Below are 25,517 nucleotides of genomic sequence, written 5' to 3' on the forward strand. Positions count from 1 at the left end.
ATTACCTGGTAGGATTATTAATTTAATGAAAACTATGATGTCTTCTTTACGAGTGAATTGGGATAAGTTAGCAGCGTGCAAACAAAAGAAAGACGAGAGTGTGTCTGATTTCTTTACTAGGTTTGAGGAGACGTTTATCGATCGTAGTGGTCAGGACATGAGCACTGAAGGTGGTCAAAGGTTGTTCGTGGACAAATTTGTATTTAATTTGCTTCCCAAACTTTCTAATAAGTTAAAGGACTCTGAGAGTTCATGGGCTGTTTCTTCGTCGGCCCAGATATTGGCTACTGCACAATATTACGGGAATAGGGATAAAGATGAGAAGGATAAAGTAGAGAAGAAGAATAGAGACCTAAAGACGAAAGTTCTTTTGCAGCAAGCTTATCCGCCTCGTCCGAATCAGCCTCAGTTTCAGCAACCCCCACAGTTTCAGAGATTGTTACGGAAGCCCGAGTCTTACGCTCCGCGATTCTTTCCAGGACCTAATCAGTGTGCTTACTGCAGAGAGGAAGGTCATTTTAAGAATAGTTGTCCGGCTTTGCTACAGCGTGCGAATGGTGTATCTGGTCAAAGAGGTCGTGGTGGTTTCCAACAAGCTCCTAGGGGTAGGGGACGTGGTGTGTTTCCCCAGAATGAGCGTTCCTTTCCCCCTCAGAATTCTACGAATTATTTTGACAGACAGAATGTTCCGACTGTTCAGTCTGCCCAGTACTACGCTGATGACTATTGTGTCGAGAGTGAGAGTGCTGGTTATAATGACAGTTAGGACAGCCATGGACACAGTGAGGGAGTAGTGTCAGTTCCAGTAGACCAGAGTGGGCCTTATGTTGAAGTGATTACAATAGGTGTGGTAGAACCTTTTCTTTTGGATACTGGTGCGACGAAGAGTTCTATTATGCACTCTAAACTTCCTGGCGCACCTTTGTCTGGCTTGACCAATGTTTCAGTAGGATTTTCTGGCGCCCCAGTTCGTAATCCGGTTTCTAGTCCTTTGTCCCTTTCTATTGGTCCTTGTGAATTGGAAGCTCCCCTTATTCTAACGACTGGTTGTGGTGAGAATCTGTTGGGTTTGGACTTGCTGAAAAGATTGTATGTGACATTACATTGTTCTCCTTCGGGAGTACATCTTACAGTGGGTAAGAAAGTGATTTCTCCGATGTATTTGTCTAAAGATTGCCTTCCACTGGAATTGCGTTTGCTTCCTGATACACTTTGGGCTACAGGTCCCAATGATGTTGGCCTTTTGCAGATTCCACCGTATGTTGTTACCCGTAAGTCAAATGCTAGGCTACCTCGTATTCCGCAATATAAAATATCTAGTGATGGTGAGAGAGCTCTTTTAGCGATTATCTATGATCTGGTTGAGAAGGGTGTAGTTGAAGAAACGACAGGTAATGTGTGTAACAGTCCTGTTCTGCCTGTCCTTAAGCGTACTGATGCTTCTCAGCCACCTGTGTATCGGTTTGTGATCGACCTTCGAGAGGTCAACAAAATTGTCGTGCCACAGTTTCCTGTTGTCCCGGACATCACTGCTTTGTTGACTTTGATCCCTGCTTCAGCTGCTTGGTTTTCAGTTATCGACTTGAAGAATGCTTTCTTTAGTATTCCGATCGCTGAGGAAAGTAGAGATATTTTCGGCTTCTCTTTAGGAGGTCGAAGCTTCCGGTTTAAGCACGCACCTCAAGGTTATTGTGAAACTCCCTCCATCTATAGTCAAGCATTGAAAACTCAGCTTGATGATTTTGTATTGCCTTCTGGTGCTACTCTTATCCAGTATGTTGATGATCTGTTGGTTGCTGCTGATGACGAAGAGATTTGTAAAGAGGCTACTCTTTCTTTGTTACGACATTTGTCTGACCTTCATCATAAGGTGTCACCTTCAAAGTTACAGTATTGCTGCCAAGAAGTAACCTACTTAGGTCATCTCTTGTCGAAGGAGGGAAGACGATTGACCCCAGAGCGAATTCAAGTGATTGCCCAAATGAGTGTGCCATCCACACAGAGAGAAGTGCGTGCCTTTCTTAGGTATTACTTCGTATTGTAGACAGTGGATTCCAAATTTTTCCTTGTTAGCAAAGCCTCTGTTAGCGCTGACTCTTAAAGATACTCCGTATCCTCTCCCTTGGTCTGACGAATGTCAGAAAAGTTTTTCTGCATTACGTGATGCATTGTGTTCTGCTCCGGTGTTGGGTACCCCGGACTACAGTAAACCTTTTACACTGTATGTTCACGAGAGAGAAGGTTGTGCATTGTTGGTGTTGACGCAACAATTTGGAGACAAGCAGCGTCCATGCGTGTTTTTTTCAGCTACGTTAGATCCGGTAGCTAGGACGTTGCCGAGTTGTTTGAGAGCTACAGCGGCAGCGGCTGTTTCTATTCGACAGTCTGCTGGTTTGGTATTGGATAATACGCTGATTGTGATGGTCCTACATGCAGTGGATACCTTATTGAATAGGACAAAGACACAGCACCTTACTAGTGCACGTTTGTCAGGTTATGAGTTGACGCTTTTGGCTAGCCATGTGCACATTAAAAGATGCAATGTGTTGAATCCAGCTTCGCTGTTGCCGATTTCTGTAGAGACAGATGTTCAGGAACAGCATGATTGTTTTCTCCGGACAGAGGAGGAAACGAAGGCTAGAGTTGATTTAAAAGATACTCCTCTTTCGAATGTTGATGGTACCCTATGGGTAGATGGTTCGTGTTTTAAGCTTCCGAATGGAGAGACGACTGCAGCATATGCTGTCACAACTTTACATACAGTTATTGAAACAGCACGTATAGCACAGAATTCAGCACAGGCAGCAGAGTTAATAGCATTGACTAGAGCGTGTGTGTTGTCAGAAGGAAAGCGAGTGAATGTTTATACTGATAGCCAGTATGCGTTTGGTGTTGCCCATAGTTTTGGCCGTTTGTGGAGACAGAGAGGATTTCTTACTTCCCATGGTACGAAAACTCAGCATGGGCAATTAGTGAATGAACTTCTGGAATCGCTTACTCTCCCAAAACAGATTGCAATTGTGAAGTGTAGTGCACATAAGAAAGTTGTGGATGATGTGGGCCGAGGAAATGCATTTGCGGATGAAGTTGCGAAAGAAACGGCGAAAGATATCATGAGTCGAATGTATGTTGCGGGCCCTGCTAACTGGGTTATGGCTGGTGGAATGTGTGAAGACACAATAGAAAGTGTGAAGTTGATTCAGGCTGAAGCTATGGAAAAAGAAGTGAGTGTGTGGAGAGAAACTACGGGTATGTTGGATTCGACAGGTTGTTGGGTTGAGTTGTCGGAGCACCAGCGATGGTTGTTGCCTGATGCATATGTGCTCCCAGTGGTTACTATGGCTCATGAATGGCTCACATTAGTTCGAAGGAAATATGCAAGTTGTTGGCAGAATGCTGGAATGTCTAAATGTGCTGAGAATGTGGTGAAGCATTGTATGATTTGTCTGATGTATAATCCTGGAAAGGGAACTCCAAATCCAGCTGGTCATTTTGCCCCTCCAACGTATCCGTTTGAAGTGATACAGCTAGATAACATTCACATGGAGAGATGTAACAATTTGAAACAATTTGAAGTATGTCCTTGTGGTTGTTTGCGCCTTTTCCAGATGGATAGAGGCCTACCCCCTAAAGGATAATACTGCCTTGTCTACAAGGTTTTGCTCAAAGAGTACTTCCCTAGGTATGGTTTGCCGAGAATTGTATGGAGCGACAATGGGAGTGAATTTGTGGGTCAAATCATGAAGAAAGTGTGTGCGGGTTTGGGTATTAATCAGAAATTCCATGCTGCGAATCACCCCCAGTCCGCTGGACTTGTCGAGTGCTATAATGGCACTCTGAAACTGAAGTTAGCTAAAATACAAGCGAGCTCTGGTCTTACATGGCCAGATGCATTGCCGTTGGCCCTTTTGTCAACAAGGACGACACAACATTCTCGTGTGGGAAAGGCCTAAAAATGTTCAGTCACAATGAGTACCCTATGTTGGTGGATTACTTACATGGATGGATGGATGGATGGATGGGTTTTTATATAGTGCAATATCACCGCCAGGTCTCAAAGCGCTTTGCATTGGGAACCCGTCCTGGTTTTTCCCTGTGAGATAGCCCCTACTGGGTTCCCCAAGGTGAAAGCCAGGCATCCCGCCGCGGGGGGCCGTAGTGGAGATTAAGCAAGCTATTGCCCAGAGTTGCAGAGTGTGAACCTGTGATTTGAGTAGGCACCGAAGCAAGAATTACCGAGTCCGTGGACATTTTGGGCTCAAGACCCTGCCGCGTCGGGAATTGAACCCTGGTCCCGGGTCTGATCTCGGCTTCCGGGTCTGCCTCCTCTAACCAGTGAGCCACACTTCTCCACTGACTCGACTGCTAAATTACGTGTTCTCCACCAACAGGTCTATGACAGTTTGCCGACAGCGATTGCGGATCCAGGCCACACGATTCAACCTGGAGATTATATCCTCACGAAGAATTTTCAACGAACTAAGAACTTGGAACCGAGGTGGACTGGACCGCATTTAGTTTTGTTAGCAACTTGAACTTCTGTTAGAGTAGCTGGTAAAAAGAATTGGGTACATGGTACCCATTGTAAAAAGGTTCCGTTGCCCTTACCGTATGACAAGTGGGTGAGGGAAGGTATAGCTGATTCTGAATGTGAGAAAATTCCTAGATTCGTACCTTTTAGTGATGCGCATTTGATATGGACTCAGTCAGAACGTGCGGATGATGAAATTCTGCAAGCTGCTGTGCCGCCGCATCTAAGACTTGACACGACTAATCCGGAAACACTTTTTCAAGAGCAAACTGTGCCTGGCAAAGAGCGTTACAATCTGAGACCGAGAAAGGACAAATAAATGGACAAATAAAGTTTGAATTTTTTATGTTGTGAATTACACCTTGTCAGATAAAGAGACTTTTTTACTTTTTCTTTTTCGAGTCACCATCCGGACTCTGCTGCAGGGTCGCGGTACAGCCTTAAGGGGTGAGCCGCGAATTGACGAAAGGTCTGTGGTTCATGGTCGTTAGTACGATCTTGACGCACACTTAAGTGAAGAAGGTAATAGCTGTGAGCAGCACGTTAGAGGATGGAGTCTTTTAAATCTGATAAGGGTGTTAAGAGAATTGATTCTAAAGTAAAAATGTGTACATTGGTCCGTAGCAAATGTTTTTTGATAGTGTGTTTCTTGATGCTTTTAAATATTATATTGGCTTGTGTGGGTTGGATTGTCTATGTTACACAACAGACGCTTGCATCTACGCCCCAACCTACTCTTTCTTTTTCTACTGTTTCTCCGCATGAATTTCATACGTTGCCTGAACATGAACAGACACAAAGATCAGAATTTGTTAACAATTCATTTATACAAATGTTGCATCAGCATCAGCTAGTAGTAAATACCACGAATTGTTGGGTTTGTGGTCTTATGCCGCATACGACAGATAAGGGAATGCCATATCTAGTTTTGCCTTTTTCGCCTAATGGGTCAGTGTGAGCACTCCAAGCAATGTTTATTTATGCAAATGAAGCATCTCCTGTACGTTCCGTCAAAGATAATGCGAGTAATAATGCCTTGATACAGGGAATAGTAGATATGATCAGAGATATTGATGCGTATAATGCTATCCCTAAGGATGAGGTACTCGCATATATTGGTTGGAACAAGACCGGATATAGCATTAGCCTGACAGAGAAGGAGAGACAAAAAAGGTCTCCCCCTATTTGGATTGTACCCCGCCGAGGTCATTTTTGTCTGCAAGGTAATGGTCAGAATCCGAAAGCTCAGCTTGGTAAGAGTGTGTGTGTTCACACCTATGTTTATACATCCCAGAAATCTCCACCGTTCGTGCCAGCTAAAGGCACTTATTTTGTTTGCTACGACAGAGCTTATACATGGTTGCCTACTGATTTTTCAAGCACATGTTATGTGGCATTTTTGCTTCCCCCTACATACACCGCTGCTTTTAATTACCATAAGACAAGATATGGTAGAGGTGTTATCGATGCGAAAGATACTGTCGCACAAGAAGTTGGAGACTTCTTTAAGGGTTTTGTGCCCTTTTGGGGTCCTATGGCCAATAGTAGGAGTATTCGTCAGCTTGCGAGAGTGGTTGAGGCCACTATAAATGAGACTGCTGGTGCCCTTAGCAATATTACAGCTGAGCTTCAAGCGGATCTTCTTATGACGTTACAAAACCGTATTGTTTTAGATATCATACTTGCAGATAGAGGTGGGGTATGTAAATTGATCGGGTCTAGTTGCTGTGTTTTCATACCAGATAACGCCACGACAGTGTACCAAGCCATCTTGAAGTTACATAAGTCTGCTGAGTCTATACATGTAGAGGAAGGGAACTGGTCGTTGATAGGATGGTTTTGGGGACTGCTGTCCAGATGGGGATGGAAGATTCTGATGTTCCTTGGTATGGCTTTAGCTATCCTTTTCTCGTGTTGTCTATGCATCCAGTGTGGTCCCGCCATTTGTAGTCTTTGTGCTACGATCTGTGTGAGAAGACCCGTCCCGAGAGAAGCGAAGTATAATAAGATGATGTTACAGCAACACCTTGATGACCTGATGAGAATAGACATAGACCTGGATTCAGACTGATATGAGTTTAGGTTATTGCCTACGTAATGGCAAAAGGAGAGTCTGAGGTCCTGTGATTTCCGAACCGGACTCCATTTTGTTTGAGTTGTTCGTGACGCCATTTTGTGTTGCCGTCACGTAGGCCGTGGAGGTAACCGAACGAACAAAGTTGCATGGGCTTCGTTGTTCATGTACGCATTAACTAGGCCTTTTCCGACTTGCGAGTGAACTGCAAGACGCTGACCCCGTCACCTGAAACTGACCCTTTTGCGAGGCCAATTTCTCTAGCTGAACGTTGTCTGAGATTGCCAATCAATGTTCAGGATATCGTTAACTTTAAGTTCCTTGCACATATCTTATCCTATTCAGCATCTGAATTGTTTCTTTCCTTACGACTTTTCATTACATGGGTAGTGCTTTCAATTATGGGTTTGTCCGGCTTGTGGAAATCGAATTTGGGACATTCCTAATAGTTAACTTGTGGGTTGGTACAATGTAAATTGAGTTTTTTGCAATGTGATAATGTGTGGGAAAATGTATTTCATTCGTCAGTATTTGCTGCAGTGGGTGTGCATTCATAATGAGTAAAATGTGGATAAAAAGTGATGTCTTGCTCTACGAAAATTGAGCAGTCTCCTGAGTTGTACACCGTGTTGTATTGCTGGGATTACTGTTACTAGCTGCAGCTAATAATTTGATCTCTGACGCCACCTAGAAGTATTCCGTGTCTCTGTATACCAAGACAGGGAAATCCGAAGACTTTGGGCGTGTCCCTGGAGCCGCTGGGTTCTGAAAACCTGGTTCTTCAGGAGCATGACGAGGGTGTTGAAGCAGGAGGAGGAGACTGCGTTGACCTGCTTCGTCATGGAGAGGGTAGAGTCGAGGATGATTCCTAGGTTGCATGCGTGGTTGGTGGTTGTTGGAGGTGTTCCTAGTGCAGTCAGCCACCAGGAGTCGTCCCAGGCCGAGGAGGTGGAGCCGAGGATGAGGACCTCCATCTTGTCCGAGTTTAGCTTCAGTCGGCTGCTCCTCATCCAGTCGGCGACGGCCTTCATTCCTTCGTGGAGGTTGGTTTTGGCGGTATGGGAGTCCTTGTTGAGGGAGAGCATCAGTTGGGCTGAGGGATGAGCCTTGGGATACGCTGCAGATGATCTTGGTGGCTTCGGAGCGGAAGGGAGGGAGGCGAACGCTCTCGGTTCTGCCGAAGAGTAAGGAGGATGTCCAGTCTAGGGCTCTCTCTTGGATTCGCAACAATCTGCAGTAGGTATATTACCCAGCTAAGCTATCTCGCTGGGCCATTCTTCTACGCCTATTCGTTGTCCTTCTTCTCTTGCTATGTCTTCCTTGGCATGTTTTTTCTCTCCTTCCACGTTATATGTTCTCTATGAACAGTTACTCATGAGACTGCACATGCTGTGAAAGTATAGGTATGAGTTTCACGGGAGTGGTTCATTGCGTTCTTGTTAAGAGTAATACATAGTGCTGTAATGTGCGCAGGTCTAGAGAAGGAGAAGAACACAGGGGTCAGGCAGTACTTCATTCTGTATATCCTTATCTCGGTTCACATAAAACCATAAAAGATGCAACATAAAATTAGCATACAATTTTGTTTGGATATTAATGTGCAAAAATAGCAGCTTCTGGTGTGATAAATAACACATCATTAAATTAAGGGCTATCGTTGAAAAGACTAAATTTCATTTCCTCACACCAATAGAAACAGATATATAATTAGTTAAAACTAGACATAAACATAAACATTTCAAATTTGTTGTGTAGTGAGTAAAAGGAGTCAGTGCTCTCATAAGGCTCACATTAAACAAGAATCTGCTAACACTAAAAACAACCGTTTGAGATGTATTGGTTTCCAATATTCTTCCTGCCTCTAGGCAATGTCTAATATTCATATTTTATTTTTACAAATGGGTTTGATCCATTTGTTCCTTGGTTTTACATACGCTGGGCAAGAGAATAAGATATGTGAATCATTTTCCTTAGACATATTTTGACATAATTCACAATATTCTTTACTCTTTCTGTCTTGATTTGCGGCCCAGTTTAACGTATTCGTATTAGTTCGTAGCACTCCATATCTGAACTTCAAATCTAACGATTTGGCCAATTGTGGACGAACTTCCTCTAGAATAGACTCCAAACTGGCTACCTCCTTGAAAAGAAGGAACTAGGTTGTTAATGAACCGTTATCTGTGCCGTGAAACACATTATTTTGGATGTAAGCCCAGAATGTTGATTTTAGCAGTTCCCTAGATGTTCGTGTCAGCTGTGTCAGATGTTCCCAAAAATGGTGCAGGCCTAATTTCTCAAACCAGGAACAAACGTGTTTGAACCAGAGGATATTCTTGCTCTGGTCAATACTTACAATCTCCTCAAGACCGTCCTTATAGTCTAATAGTTCTTGAGTTAACCAGAGCCGCACCCAATATAATAGGGGTCTTAATATTGCGTGATAGTCAGTTTGCTTAACATTTAAATCCATGACAATCGGGATTAGGGGTGTTCGCACTGGTATGCTTAACAATCTTCTAAAAAATGTGTACTCTCCTGGTTCAAAACTCTTTTTACAATTAGGCCCCCATATTTCTGCCCTGTAAAGACAAGCTGATTGAGCTCTGTGTTTAAAGACCTCTAGGGCGGGAGACACTGCCTTCGAGATACTGGTCCCATGCATCTTTATTATAGGCAGTGTGTTTTGAAGCAGGGTAATTTTCTTTTTTTCTTTTTGTGGCTTCCAGGACAGCTGGGTATCCATAGTTATACCCAAATAGTTAAAGGATTGGACATAATCTAATTTTTGGTTGTTGATTGCAAGGTTCTTTTTAAAAGTATTGTGTGGGTTTATTTCCATATATTTCGTTTTGCTGGCATTTATTTTAAGGTCCTTAGTAGTGCAATATATATTAAAAAGAATCCAATAAGCGCTGTAGGCCTTTGGGGGTTTCTGACATTAGTATTGTATCGTCAACAAATACTGGCATCAAATTCCCCCCCACCCAACTTTGGCGAGTCATGGGTGCACCCAAGCAAGTAACTTGGGATATCGTTGACATATAAAGAAAATAGGGTGGGCGTGAGTACGCACCACTGGCACACACCCCTTTGACCATGATTGCATTAGTGAGTTCACCCCTCTGACCCCATCTCACTTTAGCGAAGTTGTCCTCATGTAACCTTATTATTTGAGCGAGTAATTCCTTAGGCAATCCCTGGGAGTTCAATGATTCCCAAAATAGGTTCCGTGGAATGAGATCGAAAGTGGCTCTGAGATCTACAAATGCGATATACAGGTGGGCCTTTTTTAAATTAATGTATTTCCTGCATAAGCAAATTAATCTAAAAACCTGATCAAATTTGCAAATTTGCTATTTAAATCCTGCCTGGAATTTGGAGAGCACACTATTCTCTTCAAGCCAACCATTTACTCTCATTAAAATATGCCTAGCGAAGATTTTTTGTAATATATCAATTAAACTTAATTTGAGGCGGTGGTTTCCTGTGCTGTGCACCGACATTTAAATGTTCAACACTAACTCTTGTGACAGTCTGCCACAAGGTGGCGCTGTCTGGCTAATTTAGAGATGGCCACAACAACAGGTAATTATTAATTCAATATACATTAAAAATGGCTATTACTTGCTGCCCAAGCCATTCTTATGGCTTTGGAGGCCTGAAATAGCCTGAACTGTTCCACTTCTAGGAATGCGATGGTTAGTGATTGTCTTGTTACAATCATTAACAGCATGGCAGGGCAATGTGTGGTGCAAGCTGCAGTGGCTTCCTTACTAAAGCATTGGCACTATTTTTTTTTTTTTTTTTACAAATTAAGCACTGGGGCCAGGACAGGGGCCATAATAGCACCAGGCTAGGAGGCTATGTTGCATTTGATGGTCTTGTCTTTGTCTGAAATTGTTTTCTACTTGCTAGACCTTCTTACGCCGGGGCACATATGATATGATGTGTGCAAATGTTGCACACAGCATGGATATGGATTTGCAACTCATTTCTTAACTGAAGTACAATAGTGTTCAAAAGTTGCCTAGGCTAAGAATCACGGTTTTCTGCAGACCAGAAATGACCTGCAGTTGCTATTTAAATGTGGAGTAGCGAATGTTCAGTATCCAATTTGTAAAACAGTCGCAATTGAGCCAAATCGCGAATCTGATGACAAAAGTGACTCTTCTGTGAGACACAATTCGGCAAGAATAAGATTACTTGAAACTTGTTGCACGTCGTTTTAATGAAGTTCAAAATGGAGCAGAATTGAGCATTGAGCTTTCTGAATGGGATTACGACTTGTGACCTCTAGGTGTGGAAACATTTCCGCAACATGTGCCAACATTTGCGCACATGATATAAAACTGGTCCTTGCTGTACAAATCTGTGTCAGTGAAGTTTTGGCTTTTTGTGAAAACGAGGGGTCTGTTAGGCCAGTGCCACAGCAAGGCCAGTAAGGCTGCTAAAGAGTTAATCTCACCTCTGAAATGCTTGGTAGTTTTTGGAGCAGTATGTGCGACGCACCATCGCCAGGCCGGTGTGCACGTTGTACCAGTAAGTAATTCAAAAGTGTAAAACACAATAGTCACGCGAGTTACATATTGCAGCGCCGCCATCCCAGGTGGAAAAGAAGCAACACAATCCCACTGATATCCACATCACACCTATAAGAATGTAAAGAAACCTAGATTGTCTTATTCTGTTTTCGACCAGCATGTAATGCACCATTATACGACAAGCATGCAGACTGGTGGGCTACTAAGTGAGAGAAAATACCCAACATTGTTGAAGACTTTCAAAACAGAGTGGGAAAAGTGTGTGCGCGTTTTTGTCTGTGTGTAGGTAAAAATTCATGTTGAAATCCGACAGGCATCTCACCATACCGAACTGAAAGTATCTGTACCCAACTATTTAGCAGAAATACATTTATTAGAAGCATGTAGCATTCTGCCCGTAGCTAAGCCCTTGAACTAGAGTTTTTGAAGCATTCATGCCCCAATAAACATACATCTGACAGAAAATCTCCATAATTCAACGTTTCTTTCCAGTACTCACTCAATCTTCAAGATAATAAACTGCAGCCATTTTGGGTCTACAGACTTCAAACCACCAGTTCTCATTTAGTAAATTATTGCTTCATTTTGTGGCTGTTTCCACCCCATCTTACCTACATGAGTGCTGCAGGAATCAGGCAATTCCTGATCGACCATTTCCTCTCCGCAACCTCAGTCATGGTCGAGTCAATTGGGGGACTCTTCCAACATGGAAGTGCCACATAGACCTACTTGTGCAATTGTACTCATCACACCATGTTCTTCTCAGTGACCCTCGACCTGCAATCGTAGAATTCTAGAATGATGGCTGCACATCGCCTTGAGCTACTTCCTAACTCAGTTATGGGTGGAGGCAATTGTCACAGCTCAAAGACCTAGTAAGACAGCCATTTATTGCCAGGTATGTATTTGAGAAGCCCATTAGGCCCAGGATGGAGTTTTGATGTTTTATGTATCCTAGTTTGATGTATTTGTCTTGTGTATGGTTCGATTGATGCGTGTGGGTATGTGTGGAACTAGTAGGACTTGAATTACTTCTATGTATATATTCTTGTTTGGGGCCTTTCGTAAATATTTAGGATGTATAGAAAGCAAAGTTGTAAATGTTATAAATAGCGTGATGAAACCTATGATTCAATAAAAGGAAATGATGTTTATATAATTCTGGTTTGGGACAATTGATGTTCACTTAATGAATGAGGTAACACCCATGTATTAAATTATTGCTAGGGAGAGGCAGGTATTGTGTTTATGTACTTGTTGTTTCCTCTCCCCCTCCCTGAATTCTGGTATTCAGGGACCCTCTTCTGTACAATTGGAGTTTGTCATATGTCAGACTTTTGACATACATCTACAAGTCCTTTCAGAGGGAGGCACAGTTCACTTGACAGACGTGTTATCAGACTGAAGCACGTCCCTTCATAAGACACAATCCTATTAAAATATTTTTTTAATGTTTTTCATGAACAGAGGAAACAGCAGGTCCTACATCTGGTTCCATTTAATGGCATTTGCCATGTTTACATCCGCTTCATTAAGAATAACGGCAAATGGGCTTAAAATCAAGTACTAAAATGCCCCAGCATGAGTGCAGGGTCCAGAAAAGGCGCTGGGCCTGACGTGAGGTTTGTATGGGCGGGCTGTCCTAGGATCAAACTGCTGCATATGCCCTCTGTGCGTGAGACCTCAGTGTTATAAAGCTCATTCATCGACCCGTTCTCTCATAACCTTTCCTTCTCCCCTACAGACCGGGCGCGTGGATAAGAATTACCCCATGGTCAGCGGGCACACGGCTCCGGTGCTCGACATCGACTGGTGCCCGCACAATGACAACGTCATCGCCAGCGCCTCGGACGACACGACAGTCATGGTAGGCGCTGCTACTGTGGTTCAAGGTTATGGCACTCTGTATGACTCTCTTTGCTGTTTGTGTCGCTTAGCTATGCTACATTATGTAATACGTTGTGCAATGTTTTGAATACTATGCCATGTTACGTTACTCTGTACTGTAGTTCAAGATAACACAACGTAACAACAGGCGCGAATATACACGACACGTTACACTTGAGAAAGGGGTGAGGGGCTTTGGCGCCATTAACCAACACGATGTTTATTGTTACCTAAGTCAATAGTACTCCTTTCATCGAACTTGATAAGATGAAAAAGTTTGAAAAGCTCCTAGAATTCGAATCTCTAAACATGTATGGGGTCAGACACAAATACTATGCAATTTGATGTCATTTTACGTTGCAATATGACGTAGAGCATTACGCTCTAACGTCACATCACGTCTTGATACTGGGCAGCGCTTGAGGAGAAGCGAAGGTTAATGTAAGCGTTCGAAAGAGGGAGGGCGACCCGAGTCTGCCAAGAAGGATGCTAGGTTTCCAGGCAGGATGTGCCTGAGTGGGCCTTTCGGCAGCAGGGGAAAGCCAGGCTATCTTTAGCACGAGGTGACGTGCCAGTGCTTGAGTCGGTCTCTCCGGGCATGAGACAACACTTTGTGCTAAATATACAAAGTAAGGGGATGGCGAAATGGCTAAGTGAGGGCTATGAATAGGCCCCGCTGTGCATGATGGGAGCGAGCGTGCAACCAATGGCATGGAAGCTGCTCTTCCCCGGGCCTCATGGGAACCAGAGCTGGCCACGAGACACGCATGCACGCAAAGGTGCACGCGAGCAGAAGGTCCTGAAAAAGAAAATGTATATAACCTGTCTCATCAGTGTGGCATGACAGCCAGGGGTGTAACCAAACTTGAGGACCTCCCCCTGCAAAGTACATTAAGGGGCCCCACACTCTGGACCCAGTCAGAAGTTCTCAGGCCAAGTGCACAGTGCAGGAGGGGGGCCCCTGGAGCACGCCCCCTCCCTTGTCACCGTGGGAGCTATTGTTACTCCACTGATGGCAGCATCAGTTTTAAAGAATTTCAAAGTGATGTTAACTTTGTAATTTTATTTGGAATATTAGCGGGCTTGGTTTATTGAAATTAGGCATGGGAATTTTTTTTATTATGGCAGAGTAATCTGAGTAATTTGATTATTTTACACATTATTCTTGGGATGCAAAACTTATCGTAATTATATGATTACGTCAATTTCAGTAATCAAGAGTAATTTGGGCCAAAATCCTATCGCAGGAGCCCTGGCACAGCAAATTAAGAGAGAGGGAGTGGGTGCTGGCTACTGCTGTTCGTTTCTTGTAGGGTTTAATAATATTTGCTTAGCACAAAATGTATTTTCGGGCCTATTTTGGACGCGAGGATGCATTTTGCCCCAAGAAAATTGTGCTAAATGCTTTATTACTCTTCTCACATAATTACGAGTAGTTTTGTGGTAATTACAAGTAATTACGCTGGAAAGAAATTATGCCAGGTACAGCCACCCCTTATTGAAGTATTCTTATGTTCCTCTCAGCAGTTATGGATACATTTATTTTCACTTTCTCTATTTCCATTCAATTTCAAGTTGCGTTTTATGAGAGACACAGGTGAAGCTCTGCTCTGAAGGCCTTGACAATCACATACACAACACACACGCATTTGAACTCAAGCACAACACAGATTCATGCAACTTAGACATAACTGAAATAAGAACGAAATTGAGATGTGAAGCAATATGGCCACTTGACAAAAGTTTATGTACAAAAAACAAGTTTTCGCTTTTACCGTTGGAAAATACTCAAATATAGTGGCTTCATAAAAGAGTGCTCCTCACTGGTTTTTATGAGATCATTAGGAGAGGAATATATTTTGTTATTGTCCTGAAGAAGGTAGTTTTATTCTACACAACCCACCGAAACGCATCAACGCTTTGTATTTGTTAAATTTGTGGAACATAGAATGACATTTTGATAAGAAATTAGTTTCTGTAATGTTGTGTTCTTATGTATTCTCACAAATTAACTTAATTTTATGACAAATGTGATTGTCTTAAGTGTTGTCTCTCCCATTTTTATATTGCATTTTTATAAGACTTTATGTCTATGTTTTTACATTGAATATTGTGCTTAATTGTAATAGATACAATAACAAACTGAATATTTTTATTACAAGTGGAGATACAAGTATTTTGGTATTCCGTGTAGTTCTCAGCTTTTTCAAGACTGAGGCCCACATGCATCAAGCATTTTTGTAGTCGCAAACGGTGCGATTCCTTAAAATCGGCCGTTTGCGAATGCAAAAGTGCTTTTTGGGATGCATGAAGCAATTTTAGAATTCGTAACATTTTTGCGAGTTCTAAAATTGCGGGTGCTTTTAAGAAGTCGCAGATGTGCGATTTCTTAAAAGCAATGCATCATTACTTTTAAAAGTGTAAATTCGCAATTAGGGTGCCAAATTTACCGAGTGGTTGAACCACTCGGTAAATTTGGAAAAAGTGTTTAAAATGCTGAAAATGTTTTTTTTTCAACATTCATGTTTCACACACACATGTCCTTAGGACATGTGTGTGTGAAACATGATGCGAAAAATACATTTCAGGGGTGCATGGGGGGGTCCTTTGGACCCCCCCCCTGCACCCATGAAATTTTCAAAGTGCCACTCGCAATTTGCTAATGCCTTCCCATTGACTCCTATGGGCCTTTTGGCCCATAGGAATCAATGGGAATTGCGAAAATTTACTTAAGAATTCGGTATTCATTTGGGATTCGGTAAAAATTGCGATTTTTACCGAATCACAAATGAATACCGAAAATAATGATGCATAGCATTTTGCACTTCTTAATTTGCGATTCCTTATTTTTCGCAAATTAGGAAGTGCAAAATGTAACAATGATGCATGTGGGCCTGAGTCACTGTTTGTGAACAGATTGCATGCTGAGCGGTTGATTTGAGTGATAAGTGAACCCCAAGGCAATTATAATTTTGACTGTTAAGGCAGGCATGGTAGCTCCCACAATAATAATATTTTGTAAAACCGTGACCAAAGAAACAAGCATTGACAAAGCCAAAAGACTGGCAACCATTGCAAACTAATTGGCTTCACCAATGTTTGTTTTCCCCCTAAAAATTACTTTACTTAGATTAACTTGTGACCTTAATGATCTAAGTAGAATTCTTGTCAATATTATCAATATAAAATACTCAGGAGAGTGTAATTGATATTTAAAGTTATGCAGTTATTTTCTTTTTTAAACAAAAGCAAATAGCATTGTGACAGTGGGTGTGATACAGTGTGCACACACAACCTTACAAGGATAGATGAGGTGAGAATAACAGAGGGATAGCAACTCAGGTGCTGCCGATCAGAGGGATCCACTGTCGGGCGCTTTGTTTTAACAAATTATTTACTTTTTATACGTGTTTTAATATTGGAACTCACTCATGATAAAAGCATAATGGCCTAAGTAGCATTTGATGTCTTAATCCAGCAACTGATGAGGCTGCAAGGGGACTGCAGGACGCAGGCATGTCTGTCACAATACTTCATCAGCCTTCTATCTATTCTCAGAAAGTTAAAGTGGAGAGGATGTAGTCTTACGGCTAGAGCAGTCGACCTCTAAGCTGGGGAACCGGATTCGAGTCTCGGCAACGACGCTCAACATCCTGTGATTCTGGGCAAATCACTTAATCTCCCTGTGCCTAACAAAAATGAATGTGTCCATCTGCAATGAAAGTGGTTATGTTAAGTGCTTTGATACTCGATTTCTCAGGTCTAGTTCGTGCTATATAAAACCGTGAAAAAAACCAAGCATTTGCAATGCAATTGGTATCCCCTTTGGGACCTTATATGTATTTAGCTATGCAGCACATTAGCCTGGGTGCAGAAACATCTACTGTACTTTAACATGGAGAAAAAGTAAGCACCAAACTGCGTGACACACCAGGTATGGGAACACATGGAGAGAAATATTGCCTTTCAGCTGGAAATGGTATAGACCAAAGCTCTGTTTTTAATATAAAATCAGGGCCTTCGGAGGTCATATCACTGAAAATACAAGATTTGAAAAAAATATTATTGTCTTCGGGTGCTCGTAGAAGACAATTTCTATGGGCTGGAATCTAGAGAATGCTAAAGTGATTCTGGTATTTTACTGACCTCTGCTGATCGTTTTCTAACAAGAAAGTTAGAGGCAGTTGCCAGAAAAATTCAAAAAAGAAAGTCCCTCAGCAGAAAGCAATTCTGATATTTTACTGACCTCTATTTGTCATTTTCTATCAAGACAGTTAAATAGAGACAGTTGAACTAGCAGAAAGCAATTCTTGTATTTTACTGACCTCTACGGTTTGTTTTCTATCAAGCCAGTTAAATAGAAAAAGTTGAACAGGAAAAAAGTCCCAGTAGAAGGACACAAGTCCTAGGGGCTGATCTCCAGAGCCCACAAAGTAAATACACATAGAAGTATATACTAAAGTTCATGCAAGAGGTCTCGAATGCTCGACCTAAAAAAGTGAGATGACAGACAAACTTGCCGAGCACTCCTTTAAAAAAAAATGTTTTTAGACTTATCTAGTAGTTTTAGCTACAATTTCCTTTCTGAAAAAAGCTGCAAACATTATTGCCTTATATCTGTATCTGCAGTTGTCCTGTAGCATTCAATCTAACACGATACACTTCAAATTGTTAAACAATATTGTTAAATGGTATTGGAACCAAATCATATTGAATCCAACAGGCATAGAAAATTGCAATCCTTGTAAACTCTGCCCATGAAAACACAGCATGGCATAAACCATACCTGCAGATCCTCTGAGCGTAATATGCTATTTATCACCATGGTTGAAAGAGGGAAGGGACAGCTTGAGTAACCTGGGGGTTCCTATCTCATGAGTCATGGCCACTGCCCACTCTCAACAACGGTAATGAAGTTCAAATTACACTCTGCATATCAAAGGTTACAGGACCGTTATAGTTAGGCTCATATTTTACACACACAAAACTCAGTTCAACAGTTATAGTTATCTCAAGTAACTATAACTCGTGCCCTAAGGTAACTATAACTGAAGACCTCACCATGCACTTCTAATTACCCCACATATTACATCACTCACAACATCTTCTATGACATCATCGATATCGCTGCAACATTTGCATTGAAATTATTGTTAAGAGAACTGTGCATAGCAGGGGCGCGAGTTATAGTTACCCTAGGGTAAGAGTTATAGTTACTTGATCATCCCGCCCAATTAGTAGAGGTGGCCACGCAGCCCCCCTTCCCTGAGTCAATTTTGGCCCTGGGGACCTTATCAGGGGCGGCTCCTCCATGTGGGTGGAGGGGCGTCACCCCACTGCTTTCTCGCAATGTGAAAAGCTGAAACATAAAATGGTATTATAAATACCATTTTATGTTTCTGCTTCATGCACTGTGAGATAGCAGAAGGGTTTGGTTGGGGGTGGGCGGTCCTGCTCTAGGACAGGGGAGGAGTGAGGACGCTGACTGTTTGGTTGGCCCCAGGGCCGACTAAACCAGTCATACACACTCTGCCTTTCACCATGTAGGCTGCATGCAGCCTACATGGAGAAAATGTCCTACCTATAGATGCCTGTGTGGTTGGCGTCTCAAACAATCACAATGCTTCTATTGCAGCGTTGTGATTGGTTTAGAGGAGGGGGAGGGAGGCTGCCTGCTTCATGTGAGGAGCAGGGAAGCAGAGACGGCGTGAGTCCGTACCGGCAAAGGTAAGGTAACTTTTTTTAATTATCCCCCTGCGCGACCCATTCCCCCTTGACCCCACGTCCCCTCACCCGTAAGTCATACCGGCTGCATCTGAATCATATCCCCCAGGACCAGTGCCAACAGAGGATGGGTGCCCTGTTGCCCACCCAGGGCACCCACCATATACTAGTTGGAGGTACTAGGGGAGACACAAGCCTCAAGCCGCTCCCCGCATCCTATGGGAGCCTTCATTGATCCCTTCTGCAGGGAGCAGCAAAAAATGTGGGCGGGAGCAACATTCAGATTTGTTTCCCTTCTCACATCACCATGGACAGGGAAACAGATCTTGAAGTCCTCTCCCAGCTGGCGGGAGCATTTTTAAAGCTCCCACCAGCTGGGGTGGACTTTGTGTTTGCTCTTGCCTGGCGGGAGCTTTGAAACTGCTCTTGCGAAGCAAGAGAAAACACTTGTTCACTGCCAGTGTGAGCAGAGAAACTACTATGTCCCGGGGGTGTACAGCCCGTGACATAGCAGGAGCCAGCCCTGGGCGATGGGCTTCCCATTATCTATAACTAAGGGCTTCCCATTATCTATAACTCTGTTATTTTCATTGATATAGGTGTGTACTGGAAAAAACAAAGGTTAGTGTAACGTTACAGTTAGGTGAAAATTTCAGTGACAACATAACATTTCAAAGTTTAAAAAAAACAGTGAAATTTACCAGTTATAGTTATCCCTAAAAATTGACACGCTATAGTTATCTCTAGTAGCTATAACTTATGCTCTAAACTAACTATATGTGGGGTAATGAGCAGTGCATAACTAGGATGCAAGTTACAATTAATTTAGGGCATGAGTTATAGTTACTAGAGTTAACAATAGCTTGTCAATTTCAGTATTTATTAAGCTTAAAACGTTCCGGTGTCACTAAAAGTTTCACCTAACTATAACATTACTTTAACCTTTGTTTTTTTCTGTGGATTTCTAAGGTTATTTTAATGTAAAGTAAGATATAATTACAATTCCTAAATATAAAGTCACTTTAACGTTTGCTTTTTTTCAGTGAATTGCTAGTTTTTTTGAAAGAAAAAGTTATATTTTAAAATGGTACGTAACACCAACTCCGCGCATATGGCTAAAGGACATGTGCAGCACAGAGTCAGGCCCTGCTTCCAATCCCTTGTCAGCAGCCAACCCCACACTGGGCCTATTGGCTTTCTCAAGGGTCGAGCATATTAGTATATATAAAGCAGATCTTTCATCCTTCTCCAAAAATCACCAATATTTTTAATTAAATGTATTTTTCAGTAATTGACACGATGCAATGTTAATTAATAGTGATTATTATAAAAATGTTGTTGAATGATTCTTTTAACATTTTCCATCCCATAAATCACAATCATAATAACAACCACAACAGGCACTTACACTCCAGCTTAAAAGCATAGAACTCCAGCGAAGAGTGTTTTTGAAAAAATATGGTAAGTTCTCCAGGGGTCATGGATTCAGTGACCCAGGAGACTTACTGTTTTTTTAAATTTTATTTGGGGGCTGCTGCACTCTCTGCACATCCCCCGCAACATTAAACAATGTTTGGTGGTGGTCCAGCTCCTTCCATGGACTTCACCAATCTAAATGAATACAATTAAATAGCCCTTGAAGGGCAATATGTCGGTATTCTTCAAGGATCAGGGAATAATAAGATGTATTAGTCATTTGTTTGATTTTGGATGTCCCAATGCCCACCTGGGACACCCCTTTTAATATATATTAGGGTTGGGACACACTATCTGCCTCCCTGAGCCTGGACATGCCCCAGAGACCTCATCCTCTAGGGTCTTACTCATTTATCAAAGGGAGGTGGCATGTGGCCCTCCACCCCAAGCCTCTATGGACCGCAGGGCTGTTTCCCTTTTCATCGAGGGGGGCACCTAGCCCCCCTTCCCGAGCCTCTACAGGCCCGAGGACCCCAACCCCTTGAGCCTTTTTATTTTCTAAGGTGGAGGAAAGTGCAGTCCAGCCCCCCTCCCCTGTCCCTTGGCCCCTTTTTTAGGGGAGGGAGCATGCAGCCTCCCTCACCAAGCCTTTACGATCCTGGGGACCCCATCCCCTGTGGCCTAATGTGGGAGACGTTGCCCACTCATACCACCCACAAGACACACCATTGGAGCCCGGGGGGAGACCCAGTGCCCCTGTGATACCGCTGACTTTTGTATGCACCCATCCTGGGTTCAGCAGGAGCTGAAATTGCATCCACCTCACGGGAGCCGGTATTTTTCACATCTTCCGCTGGGTGGTAGAAATCGGACTATAGTGCCGGCACTCTTGCAGGCAGGGAAAATGTGTACCTGTTGTGGGCTTCTTGGGACACCACAGGGAAGCCGGTTCTGGAGGATGAGGTCCCTGGGACCTCAAGAGGCTCGGGGAGGTGGGCTGCACTTCCACCTCCCCGTTAATGATTAAGCCAGTCCCCGGATGATGGGATCTTCTGGGGCCGTAATGAGCTCGGGGAGGGTGGCCGCTCCCCCTTCCGTTTCAATAGTTTTCCAGGCCTTAAGGGTGGTGTTGCCGGGGTTGTAATTGCCTCGGGGAGTGGGGGGGTTGCACGCTCAGCTCCTCTATGAATATTATGCCAGGCCTCGGTGGATGGGGTCCGGGGGCCGTAACAGCTCAGGGAGGGAGGCAGCGTGGGGGGGTACACACGGCTCCCTCCCCATCATGTATTTTTATTGACCTTCTGCTCTGTCCCACCCTGGGGGTTAATTTACTTAAAAAAATGTAATGGCTACAATTGTTTTCCTCCGGATTCTGCAGGAGCACCGCAGGATTGTGTAAAAAACAAACAAACAGGGGCTTTTGGGGGTGGGGGATCCCTCCCCTCTGCTCTCATAGTGTTCTGGTCCCTTGATATACCTCCATAAAAAAATTGTTGTTCCGAGATATTCATTTTTAATATGTGTTTTTGTATCATTAGAAAAGTAATTTAGCTTGGGTTGATATTGCAAATCCGGGCCAAATTTTTCTGGACGACATTTTTAAAAATGAGGGCTGTGTTGCAGTGATGATGTAATATTTCAGGAACCATGAGACCTATATACTTAATTTTGGTGACAAAACATAGGTTTTGGGGATCAAGTAGTCTTATAGAGACAACCCTTTCAAAACTTTCCAAAATGGCGGCTCTATAATGATGTGTTTTAGCCATCATATTGATAATTTATTTTAATATTGGTTTTGTTTCAGGTTTTCTGTTGATTCAAATTCGTAAACATGAGCGAAGCAGGTGGTATCAGAGTATGGTAGCTGAGTAGCTTACCTCCCGACAAAGTGTTGCTAACTACAAAATCTACTGCAACAAATAAAAATGAGTCATATGCAAATCTAATCGAAAGAAAAGCTAACATCAACTGCTGCTGGACAGAAGAGAGTTTGTAGTGCTGCAGAAATACGGCAAGACAAAGTTCTCAAAGGATTGAAACTGATGGGTGAAGAGGATCACATATTTTATCATTGTAACAATAAGTGCTTCAAGTTGTAAACAATGGAAAAAAGCATGGAAAATTATCAAAAAACAACAGAAACCAGTGAATTACAAGAATCCGAGTTTTCTGAGAAAGTGACGACAACCAAACCCAATGCCCATCCACTGAGAAGATCGATGGTTACCACTCATCTACCTCCAACAACTGATCCAAAAGCAGAGGATTTTCAAAATGTTATCTGTGGTTTAGCCAAAACAAGAGCTAAGGGATTAATGAAAGAACAGAGTACAGAGTATGTGAGTCTAAAAGGGCCAGCATGTTTTTTTTATCTGCAGCTAGTTTTTTCCAAGATGAAGTTTTCAGCCGAGTAGCCGATCTAAAGAGCAAGGTGGATGTATTTGCAGCAGATTTGTATGCCGACCCGAACTGCATGCGTGCATGCATTTGAGAATATGAGTGTACAATGAGCTCCCAGCAGCAACATAACCACCAGCCTTCAATTAAGTTAGTAATCTTTGAAAAAGCAAATGAAGTTTTAAAGCCACTCTTGAGTGCTGGCTATGGGTTCACACTCAGTGAGATCACAGCAGGGCGGACGGCATGGATAGTGGGCTGCGGGGCGGGAGGGTTGGGGGAGCGGGAGGAGGGGGAATGTAAATGTTTTGTTAAAAACTCACCTTATTGACGCCCCGTCGCTCCTCCGCATCAGGAATCAGAAAGCAGCCAGGCTCCTCTGACCAATCACAACTCTGCAATGCAGGGTTGTGACTGGTAAGCACCCTGGCTCCCCTGACCAATCAGAATGCTGCAATGCAGCATAGTGATTGGTCTGAGCTTCGTGGTTCGACGCTCAGCCAGGTACAGGAAGCCTGGGCATGTTCTCACGCTGGCTGTAATGTTGTCTTACATTTGTTTTACATAATTATTTATTATAAGCAAAGCAAAACTGTTACAAACTAAAGTTCTTGAGTTCATAAGAGAAGGCGAAGATGTCTTTGAAGATATAAGCGAAGAAGTGGAAGACAATCCCATGAATTGACAGGCTTATGCTGTATAAATGTACTGTCTTTTCCAAATCATGTTTTATGAATTACATCATGGCAAAAAGAAAACTCAGCTGCACATGATGACTGACCACGCAATCTATGACAAGTGCAAAAGTAGAGAACTAATCACTGCAATGAATAGGATTGGTGTATCAATGAGTAATAATCACATATTACAGAGCAGGAACTTGTTACCAGCTCATGCTGTAAAATCTAGTGAATCCTACAGCACACCACTTCCAAGTTACTTTATCAGGAAAGGATTTATAATTGCTGCTCATAATAATTTTAATCTTCTTTGCCTGGAACATTGAGCATACGTGATACTACCATGGTACTTTTTCAAGACGGTACCAATGAAGTAGCTGCTGGAAAACAAGCTGCATCAGCTGTGGGCATAAACAAGTGAAGCTGCAAACTTATAACCCAACTGCCTTGCCAACGTGTTCAAAATCACTACACGTCATCAACACGTCCGAGTCTACCAGAAAGTTTCCTTGCCAACGTGTTCAAAATCACTACAAGTGATCAACACGTTCCAGTCTACCAGACAGTTTCTAAGTGGCAGACGACATGGATCTTCTTCTACCTGACGCTGCGGTCTGCAAAGCTGACTTAACTGAATTTATCATATTGCTTATTCGGTGCGGACTGTAGGATGAAGAAAAGCCAGTTCCTCCGTGGGCTGGAATTCATGCTCTGATCTCCCAGAACACCGTCCCACTGAAAAAAGTTGGGTTTTTATCAGTAATAGCATCTCCAGTCACAAACTATGCAACAGGATACACAAGTCCAAAGTGTGCATGCTCAGCTTGAAGACCAGCCAATCCTGCCAATTGTCTGCGAAGAAGGTGTTTTCTGTTTTGTAGCTGACATTTGTAGGAGCAATCCAGTAGAGTTTGATGCACTTTATCCAATGATGGGCGATTTCCACATGACAAAAGTTCTGTTGCCATGTACAGGAAGTTATCTCAGTGGATGTGGCATAGACGATGCACTTATTGAGGCTGAAATCTCTAGAAGCAAAACTGCCCAGTCCGTCTTGAGCGGAACTCATTATGTTTGTTCATTACAAGGTATGCTCATCATATCTGAGGGTATAGAAACATTGCGTTGGAAAACTTTCTGGAACAAAAATGACAAATTAGGTTTTGCATATCTTATTTCAGAAGTGAACAAGGCACAGGATGCACTTCATTCAAAAGACTTAGTGCCAGATGTACGACCCTTTATTGTGGCCGCAAATGGGAGATCCACCCATTTGCAACCGCAAAAAAGGTTCCAGGCATGTACAAATGCTATTTTGCGAGTTACTGATTGGTAAAATAGCATTTGCGACTCTCACTATTAGAAAGGGGTGTCCCTTCGTAATAGCGAGTCACCGTGCCATGTACTGTTGTTTTGTGACCACATTTGCGGTCGCAAAACACTTGCACTTTACCACCTACTTCAAGTAGAGGACCCCTTCCCCTTTTTTAAATGCATCCTGTTTTCCTTGAAGGAAGACGTGCTGCATTTACAAAAAGAAAACTTTTTTATTGAAAAGCAGTCACAGACATGGTGGTCTGCTGACCTCAGCATGCCACCATCCCAATGGGGTCGCAAATTGCTCATAATGCAAAGCCAGACAATGTTCAATAAACTCAGTTCAAAATCAGAAAAACTGAAAACCAAGTTTGTAGAGTTTGTCAAACAATGTGAAGAAAACTTGAAACTTTGCAAATGTTTTACACATGATAGCTCTAGTGAAAAACGGTATGTGCTGATTGGGAAGGTGATTGAGAGCTGCACATGAAGACTGTGGAGTCACAGAATACTTTTCTTTCATGAATTTGATTTCATAAACTACCTGAGATATAGGTCCTGGTATTTCGAAACAGTGAAGAAGCTGGAGGTCGAAAACAATATCTCTATAGAAAATTAATCCAAAGACATTTTGTGGTGAAAGACAGAGATGGAAGGTTCAATGCTGTAGCTCCAGATATAAAACTAGAACAGGCGATCCAGAGATCACAAAAAAGTTCCAAGGGAATTGTTGGTCAGACACGTAAAAGGGAATATGTTGCTCAATGGCATCTAGTTTATCATGAAGTCCTTTCTATTTGCAATGTTTTCAGAAAGGTGACAAATGCAAAACTAATGGACCATCATGAAACTGTTCCTCACCATTAAGCTGTGGGAAAGAGAGGGAAATGTTTTAATAAACATTTTGACAGCTTTCTTCATTTCATGCAGCAGCAACAAAACCC

The 25,517-nt window shown here is 42.7% G+C and overlaps 1 protein-coding gene across 2 annotated transcripts in view; it reads left to right on the forward strand.

Moving 5' to 3' along the window:
• The window catches only part of CORO6 (coronin 6), a 427,480-nt gene that overhangs the window by 253,926 nt on the left and 148,037 nt on the right, over window positions 1–25,517 (forward strand). For both annotated transcript variants that reach the window (XM_078680034.1, XM_078680035.1), the window contains exon 3: window positions 12,894–13,016. In XM_078680034.1, the coding sequence (XP_078536160.1) occupies window positions 12,894–13,016 (123 nt within the window). The remainder of the gene's footprint in view (window positions 1–12,893; window positions 13,017–25,517) is intronic.

Source organism: Lissotriton helveticus, chromosome 3_1 (assembly GCF_964261635.1).
Source record: "Lissotriton helveticus chromosome 3_1, aLisHel1.1, whole genome shotgun sequence".
Lineage (NCBI taxonomy): Eukaryota > Metazoa > Chordata > Amphibia > Caudata > Salamandridae > Lissotriton > Lissotriton helveticus.